The sequence below is a fragment of the Tachysurus vachellii genome, chromosome 4, assembly GCF_030014155.1.
Source record: "Tachysurus vachellii isolate PV-2020 chromosome 4, HZAU_Pvac_v1, whole genome shotgun sequence".
NCBI lineage: Eukaryota > Metazoa > Chordata > Actinopteri > Siluriformes > Bagridae > Tachysurus > Tachysurus vachellii.
This window is the reverse complement of record NC_083463.1, coordinates 7,140,526-7,150,121: the sequence shown is the minus strand read 5'-3', so window position 1 is coordinate 7,150,121 and position 9,596 is coordinate 7,140,526. Positions and strand designations below refer to the sequence as shown.

Here is a 9,596-nt window from a genome sequence, read left to right as displayed (position 1 = left end):
AGTGCTTCTGCTCTGTGGATCAAGTGTCATTCAAACCCAAACCTCTATAAACTGCATTGAATAAACCTTAACGCACAGTTAAAGAATCTTTGCTATCATTAGCGTCTCACGTAATTGTCTCACTTTCAGTTTAAGTCATTATATGACAGATGTTACGTAAATTGGTACCACTAAGAGGAGCGGAGTGCATAGCAGTGTACACATGCATTAATCTGCACAGTAATAAAACCACAGGAGGAAAACTAACGTGATACAGCTTCAACAAGCACATATACCCAATATGCTTCACTGCAATATAATAAAAAGATATAAATAATAAAACAACCCAACTAAGAGATATAACATGGAGACACAGATTCTAAAATAACACATTTCACTCATAGACTCACCACACGTTTATGATGTGATGTAGTGAGTTAGCGGTGCTTGGCAAAATAGTTTTGAATCTACTGGTTGTATTTCCAAAGCACATTCCAAAACTAGAAGGAACCAAAGGAACTTGGGGTTCTAGTTCAATTTCAGTTCGAGAGATAACTAGAATGGTCCCAGTACCAACACTATATGCAACAGAGTGCAGTTAAAATAGTGTTGGATTAATATTTCCCGCGATTAGCAGTTCCTACTGCTAACCAGCTCCTACTGACTGTTGTGAAATTGTTGTGGAAAAAAAAACCTTGCCGAAGAAAGATTTACAGTAATTGACAAAATTTCAGTCAATTGGTAATGAAAATATTACAAAATAATTCATGAACACAGTAAAATCTGTTTGTTGTTAGCATTTGTGCTGTAAACAATTTGTGCTGGTACCATAAATAAGATCAACAAACAAAACAAGACCAGGTTGTTTTTGTTGGCACTAACAAACCAGAATAGTCTTTAATTTTTTTCCCCCTCTAAATTAAATTACGTGTATGTCGTCTATTATATGTTATCACATGTGTAACCAATTAGCAATGAACTGTCCCCCCAAGTACAATTGGTTCCTGTTGATGGGAGACCATAACTGTCCAACTGCTACCCTTGTTATGTGCAACGGAAAATGGCCCTGGAACACAAAATGTGACACGAAACCTCCCACCTTTTTTGCTTCAGTCTCTAATGGTCGGTAGTGAGAATAACAGTTTATGACACAGACAAGCAGTTAGCACACTTAGCTGTAGCCATTAGCATGTCCCCAGCCTAAACGGCGATTTCATCGTCCAGGGAGTCAGAGGGGCCATGCTGGTTGAGCACATTGAGCAGACGGAGGCTGCTATCATCCTGCAGCCCCCAGCTGTCCCGCTCGTCGCTCTCGTCCGTGTTGGACTCGTACTCCGAGGCGATGCCTGACTCACGGAACTTGAGCAGCTCCAGGCTCCCCAGCAGCTCATCCCGAGATGAGGGTGATACCTCCTGGGACGGGGCAGGGTTCTGCTCCTGTTGAGGAGGTCCTGGGAGAAAACGGAAACACTCAAACTTAACCAGACTTTGGCCCATACCTAAAGGACTGCTTAGGGGCATAGCGAGCTGTGTGCCATCATTCAATGGTGGCAGGAGCATGTCTTCGGAACATGGTGTTGTAGCATCACAGATGATCGGAGGCACGTTGGCCCGGAAAGTGATTTCCAGGAGACTGTCCTGAGATCCCACTGTAAAGATACAGAAAGAGAGGAGGATAATTTAACATTATACTGTTTTACAACGAGATAATTTCGCCTGCCTCCACTCAGATATCTTACTCTTTTATTACAAAGTATGACTCTTGGAAATAATGAGTTCTTGCATCACCCCCTTTGATGGATCTTGATTAACAGTAAAGTTATACCTAATCTATTCATGGCACGGAAGTGAACCTTTCACGTATCCCTTATAAACCGGAATTCCCAAAAGCTCTACACTATATCACACTCACATGGTTTTCTTCCATATTCTGTTGCCACAAAGTTGGATGTCTTTGCATGCTGTAGCATTACAATGTCCCTGGCAGTAAGAGGCCCAAACCTCTTCCAGCATATCTATGTCTCTGTGTACAAAATGCAGTGGAACAACTTGAGAGTCCTGCAAAGAACCCTGATATTAACACCTTTGCAATGATCTGGAACACCGACTGCACCCCAGACCTCCTCAACTAAAATCAGTGCCTGATCTCAATAATGCTCTTGTGGCTGAATGAACACAAATCCCCTCAGCCACGCTCTCCAGAAGGGAGAAATAAGAGAGCAAAGGGAGAATAAAACTGGAATGGGATTTTCAGTAAGCACATATGGGTGTGAGGGTCTGATATCCACAAACCTAAAGCCATATAGTATACACGTGCATTTATTTATTTGGCTGATGCTTTTAACCAAAATGTCTTATTTTACAGTGGATACAGTGGAGTAGTTAGAGGATTACTGGTTTTACTCAAGGACCCAAAAGTAAAAGTGATGGGATTTGAGCCTTATAATGAGTAGTACAATGTCAAAATCACTAAAGTGCCAGGTCCCTAATAATAATAATAATAATAATAATAATAATAATAATAATGATATGATGATGATGATGATGATGATGATGATGATAATCTAATGATGATAATGACGCCTGTCAGCCAGAGGAAAACTGCCTCCCCTGCTAAGTCGTGGTTATAAAACCTGCTATAAAATTCATTTCCATTAAATTACACAAAATATATTATATGTGTTTTGCTTAATAGCTGTGAATAAAGATGCTCTTTAAATTGAACATAATTCCCAGTAATAGTTTGCTAAAGAGCAACTGAAAATAACATATGGATTATGAAATTAGAGAGAGAGAGAGAGAGAGAGAGAGAGAGAGAGAGAGAGAGTGTGAGAGAGAGAGAGAGAGAGAGAGGTCCATTGCTCTTTTAGCAATTTCAAAATGCACTGATTAAAATCTGGACATGAATTTGAATGAAGCACCGTCGGTATAAAATGACCTCAGACTAAGACGATGCAATCCAAGTAGAGGGGGAAAAAATGGTCAACACCAAATATCGCACTGGGTTTTATTAGAAATGAGTAACAGCTTTATGTTTTTTAAAGAAGCTTTACATGCCTGCCTGAAGTTCACACTGTAACAGGATAATGGGTCTCTAAATTGGAGTGGGTGCAGCCATGGGGTAATGTGCAGGATGAGGCTGGCTGGCCTGGTAGAGTTTTAGCTCTGTGAACTGTCTTACACGGTGTAAAATGGTGCCTGATGGGGTTTGCCTGGTGGGGAGATCAGAGAGCGACGAAAGAACATGTTTTGGGGGAAAAAAACAGATGAAGACAGAGAGTGGAGGAGGATCAGTGTAAAAAAAAAGATACTGAACATGAGGAGACAGAGAAGAAATACGACTTGGAGACAGACGTGCAGCTCAAGAGGAATTTATCATGTCTTCCTCCAGAAGCCTGAGTATGATTTACCTCTGTGTTTTAACACATTGACGTCTTAATCTCTTACTTCTCTTGGTGAACACTAAATATAGGACTCGAGTCTGCTCTGACTGGCTGTACTACGAGATTCTTTTTTTAACCTGCTTTTTTAATCCTTTTTAAAGAAGGCGCTTGGAAAGAAAATAAGAGCAAAAAGAGCAGAACGGGGAACGCAGTGGAGCTGGGAACACTGTGTGTGTGTGTGTGTGTGTGTGTGTGTGTGAGTGAGAGAGAGAGAGAGCGAGAGAGAGAGAGAGAGAGAGAGAGAGAGAAATGGACAGTAAGACAAAGAATCAGATATAGAGGTTATAGCAGGACAGACAGGGAGAAAGTGAAAGAGAGAAATAGGGACAGAAATTGAGATACAGAGAAAGATGATGAAGAGAGAGGCTAAGATAAGGAGGCAGGGAGAGAGAGCCAGCCAGCCAGCCAGCCAGACAGACAGACAGACAGACAGACAGAGCATAGATAGATAAATGAGCAACAGAAGATAGAGAGAAACTGAAATAGACAAAGAGACAGGGAGAGAGAAAGAGAGAGTATATGAGATAGAGAGATGGAGAGAGGGACTCACTGGAGCTGTTGCCAGTCAGTTTGATCTCCAGCTCCTGGATCTGCTTGACCAGCAGTGAGATGTGTTGCAGAAGGTCTTTATTCTGCAGTAGCAGCTGGTGAACTCGAGCCTGAGCTTCTATCCTGGCTGCTGCTTCTGCCGAGAGCTGATCCTTCAGCAGGTGAACCTGAGACAGCACACATCATCATCATCATCATCATCATCATCATCATCATCATCATCATCATAATCTTTTCTTAATATTAAGTGGTAACTCTTTATATCACAGTCTCTGCACTTTTATGGAAACAAGATCCGAATTATAATAAACTATATAGAGTCCCATTCCATAATGCGGTCTGGTGGCAGGATTTAGACATGATGCAGAAAATTCGTTTTAGCTTTACTTTCTGTGCTTGTGACTCTAGCTGCTATGGAAAGTCACCCGTGGCAATTAGAAAAATGATCACGTCTCAAAAACTGTTTAAACCCATATCTTACTCTTGCTTCAGGGAGAATGTGATAGTGTAGATTTGTAGCTGAAACTGCTGCTGTAATCATAAAGCCTGACCTGTGCTCATCCCAGGACTCTTATCCACAATATAATCATTCTGGACGTCCTTTACGCATTCTTAGTACAGTTTGTCTTTCCTCTTCTACACATGAACACTGAAACCATTTCTAATCCCAACATCTGCCATCATCAAAAAGTGGTTAGGTTTCCTTTAGAGGTTTTTTCCTGCTATTGTGCTACACAAACAAAACAAAATCGAACTACTGATGCATTTATAATGTGTCTTTACACCAGCAGCGAAGGCACAGCCATACAGAAGTGTCCGCAATCACAGGAAGCATTGATTAGAGACCTAACAGTACTTCTGTCTGGAAAATAACCAATAGAGGAGGGAACAATAGGTGACTGTGATGACAGCGTGAAGACATTGATTAATATGGGTGCTGATTTGAAGCACAAAACGGAGCAACCACGTGTGTTAATTACAGTACATGGTATAATTTCCCTTCAGTAATTCAACTAAAAAAGGATTTTTAGCATTTCTAAAAATCACTCTAAGAAGACGTCGCTCCTGTACGAGTAACGCTTCGTCCTAACTGCGGACGCTTCGCCTCTGTAACACTTTGCGATTCATGATGTATTATTAAAAGTAAATCCAAATCACACTTTCAAAGGTTAATGGATAAAGAAAGTGCTCATCTCATGGTTAAAGCAGATCAATTTAAAAGAGCATGTGCCAACGTTGTTCTACCAACATGCATCACATTATCTTCATGACAGCGCCTATAAAACTCCCACTTCTTTATGGAAATGTAATGTAATAAATTTTCAGGAGTAAAAAAAAAAAAAAAGACAGAAAAAATCAGGCTTTCCATTAAAAGCAACCCACAGAGCCAGGAGGCAATAAATCATTTAACGATGGCTGGGGAAGACTGCAGACAGCTTTCAATAAGACTTAAATTCAGATAGACAGGACTGATTTTCTCACCTATGGTTGAACCCATATAAGAAAAGATTAGCCGGAAATCAGCAGGTGATAAACACGTAACCGGGTCTTACAGCATGTTGGCAGAAATCAAAAAGGCTAACAAATCAAAAAGTCTATCCACCCACATCTGTTAATCCTTTATTTTTGTGTCCGCACGGTTGACGTCAGTGGTGGCATAAGTATAACAATCTAAAAAAAAAAAAAAAAAAAGAAGCTGAATAATGAACACATGAAGGCCAGATGCTTTATGGGACAGAATAAAGGAGCTGTAAATCTGTGGAGTTCGAAAGCTTTCTTTTGAACACGTTCACCCTGAACGTTTGTATGCTATAGACCTGACAGCATCACTCTCTAAGGAATTACTTGCAGTGCCTTTTTATAATAACTGAAGTAAGTTTAATGAATAGCCCACTTGAATATATCAGTCATAACTGAGTTGCATGGTCTTAAGTGGCAAGTCATCTCTTTTGTGGGGAAAAAAAAAGAAATAAATAGTCATTAAAAAAGCCTTATACTTGGGAGACTGAAAAACTGAGCTGTTGTATGATGTACAGGATGGATAATATGTCACGTTGCTCAGGATAGATGATGCTATATTGCATTTTGGCTGCTATATATTAGTCAAGTCAAGTAGCTTTTATGGTGAAATGAAATAACGTTCCTTGGGGAACATGATGCTTAATCAAACACAGAGCTCCATTAAACAACACAGAACTAAGTACAATACAACCCAATGTGATAGTAATACCAAGTAAAAAAAAGCTTTGGAGGTAAACGTACAGGACAATTCGCAGCAGATTGTAGCAGCGTTATACAGTAATGTGCAGGAAGTCTCGTGTCTGGAAATGAAAGCTTCTGATGGCTTGGGGGAAGAAACTGCTACACAGTTTGGTTGTGAGGGCCTGAATGCTTCGATACCTTGTTCTAGACTGCAGGAGGGAGAAGAGAGATCAACACATGATGCGTCTTATAAATCTATCCAGCGACTGGCTGGACTTGTGCTCTCAGGGAGTATTTCCTTGCTTCTGTCACAACTGGCTTGTACATTAGAGATCTTGTACTTGTACTTGGCTTGTACATTAGAGCAGATTAATGAAAAGGTTTTGTTTTTTTTACCTATGGACAGCACATAGCCAGGTTTTACAGCGGTGTGGTCAATTCATGCTTTCAAATGTCAGGAATTATACATTTCTTACACTGCTGTTACATCCATCCATCCATCCATCCATCCTTGCTCTCAGTACTCCTGTGAGATATACATCTCAAATACATTAATCTCAAACTCCTAATGTATAAAAGCAAATCTCTAGCACGCCATACAGCCACACACCATTATTTGAAAGGTTACTGTAGTATAAATCCATAATAGGCAACACCTCGCTAGCTGGAATAACTGATTATGCAGTCGTGTCCTTTTCGTGTCCTAGAGACAAGACGCGCTGATAGGAGGTTAATCTGTTCGCTGTCATGTCCGATGCGAACCCCATCAGAGAGTCTGCGTGTTCTTAATGGGATATAGAAAGCTCCGTCCTAATGTGAAGGGATCCTGGGAGATCGATGAGAGTGTGTATACATGGTGCCAGATCAGTTTAAAAAAATAACAGATAAAGTTGAGAAGTGAGACTAGAAGAACATGACTACGATGCAAATCCAAACCGCTTACACCAGGCACAGTTGTATTAAGGATACAATGCTCCAGACTGCAGAGTGAAACCTGAGGACATTCTTTAGAGGATATATTCAAGCATATTCAGGAAATAAACAAATTCATTTGTTCATTGCTGAACTAAAGTATTCCAAGCTCGTTTCATATTTCAGTCAATGTAATTAAAGGTGCGGTGCACGATGTTTGAAAGCCAATGTTGACATTTGAAATCACCAAAACAAACACGCCCCTAACCCAAATGGGTGTCACCCCTGTTTTGATATCTCCGCCCACACATACATACATAACCCAGGCAACTATTATGGTGGAACCTGCTGGGGCAGATGGCCGAGGGGATATTTTTATCAATAAATGAACACAATGAGTAATACTATGGTAATACAGATGTGTTTTTGTAGTACTGTGTGTTGTACCGTGAAAGGTTTAGCTCCGTTTCACGCGGAAGACGACGTTTAACACCTAGAACCCGAGGCAGAGGTAACGTAGAGGTAACGTATCCGCCATGTCACACACACGCACTGGACACTCTCATTGGCTACACGTTTGTTTTGTTAGTCGACCCGACTCGATATGTTTTAATGGTAAATCTATACATTTATTTTTTTTACATGAATTTTACATGTTTTTTTAATAAGCGTTTTATTTTCTTACTAATTTTCTTTACCCAATCCTAACTAATATTTATCCTAATTAATATTTTTCATTTATTAAGGAACAAAATGTGGTATGTTTTATCCTTTTATAGTTACACTGAAACTCTGTTAGTTCCGGTTATCACTCAGAGCAGATATAAGAAATACAGCCATGACACGATAGTGAGAAAAAGCAAAGACGTTCCCATGCTGAAAAATGTAATGTTAAACAAACATCTCCTCACACAAAACTCATCACTATATCGATGTTTAGACATGGTAGACCTGTTTAAATCTGTTTATATCAGACTGTTTGTCATACAAATCCTGTTCAAACTGTTACTATACTGTAGAAACAAGTACTGTCAGTGCTGTATGGGGTCAGAATTGTTTCGTTATTCTGAATAAATATACTATGATCCACAAATAAATATAAAGAGTTTCACAAATATTTTTTAAATCAACAAACGCACAATAAGCAAACCATAAATATATGTTACAAATTTCACAAAAAGAAATGAAATTCACAAATAAATAAATTTGATTTATTTGCAAAATAATTTGCAAATAAAAAAATATTTATAAATATATATTTAATTGTATTTATTTGTGAATGGCTTCCTGCTCATTTGTGAATTGCGTTCTGTGCATTTGTGGATTTGAAACATTTCTAACGTCAAGATGTGCACAAGAATCCACAAATAGGTGGACTCCGCCCACCGTCTACTCCAGCCGATCGGACAACGGTCTCGTGACGCTGACCAATCGTGGCACGGTCTACCGCTTATTGTGCATTTGTTGATTTAAAAAATATTTGTGAAACTCTTTATATTTAATTGTGGATCATAGTATATTTATTCAGAATAACGAAACAATTCTGACCCCATAGTGCTGCTGTTATATAAAAAAATACAAATCCCACACCTATGACCAATCAGAATGGAGAATGCTACTTAAACTATTCTATAAGTAAACAATAATGCAATGTTATTTATGATGTTTATCATCAAGCCGTCATTTCCATTCGGTTTGTCCTCCACAGCCCTTGAGCATGTTGTTCTTTGCTCTCAGATGTGATTTAGATTGAGCTGATCTCCTGGTCTGGGCCTCATCATGTCTAGAAGACACCGAGTGCTGAACCTGTCTACTAATTTAGCGCAGGTTAAATGATCTAACACACACCATTTTTCTATCTCGGTGAAGTCTTAATAGAAAAAGAAACACCCTCTCCGGTGTAATGGGACGAATAATTGAATGTGGACAAGGGTGAATATTTTTGATTGAGTGTAAAAGTACAAAGCATGATTTCTCTTATGCAAGCAAGGTTATTTGGTTAACAGCTCATTCTAGAACGTCTCATTATGAGCTGCTCATGCGAAGTCACCTTTGCCGCATAACCAATCGACATACAAGATGCATGCAGGAATACGATGAGCTGAACATTATCCTCAGTCAGATATCTCCGGTGTCATTACTGAAGTCAACATCACGGAGGAAAAGGAGAATAAACGTATAATAAGTGTGGGCTAATCAGAACCACGCACCTTTAGTTCAAGAGAATTGTGAACGGATTAAAAAAGTTTCTTATCTACGCTCATATGCACAAAGAGCAACACTGAACCTAATAAATTCCCATCATCTTTTTATCTTGGATTTTCCCAAAGGAAAAACCTGCACATAAACAAATGAAGAGATTAATTAATAAGCTGTATGTGACACACTTTGATAACTCACTTCAAAGCTAATATTCTACATCACTGACTTCTGATGTCCCTGGGCGGATGGATGTACAGTACGTGTGCCATCTCTATAGTACTTACACATTTTAAAGAATAGAAGCCTTTA

General features: G+C 39.3%; 1 protein-coding gene across 1 annotated transcript in view; it reads right to left on the bottom strand.

The window, feature by feature from the left end:
- Nucleotides 1-900: 900 nt before the first annotated feature.
- The window catches only part of nos1apa (nitric oxide synthase 1 (neuronal) adaptor protein a), a 144,406-nt gene continuing 135,710 nt past the window's right edge, over nt 901-9,596 (bottom strand). Inside the window, exons 9-10 of the mRNA XM_060867501.1 lie at nt 3,973-4,138; nt 901-1,628 (exon numbers count right to left, since the gene is read on the bottom strand). Coding sequence (XP_060723484.1) covers nt 1,180-1,628; nt 3,973-4,138 — 615 coding nt within the window. The 3' untranslated portion in view covers nt 901-1,179. The remainder of the gene's footprint in view (nt 1,629-3,972; nt 4,139-9,596) is intronic.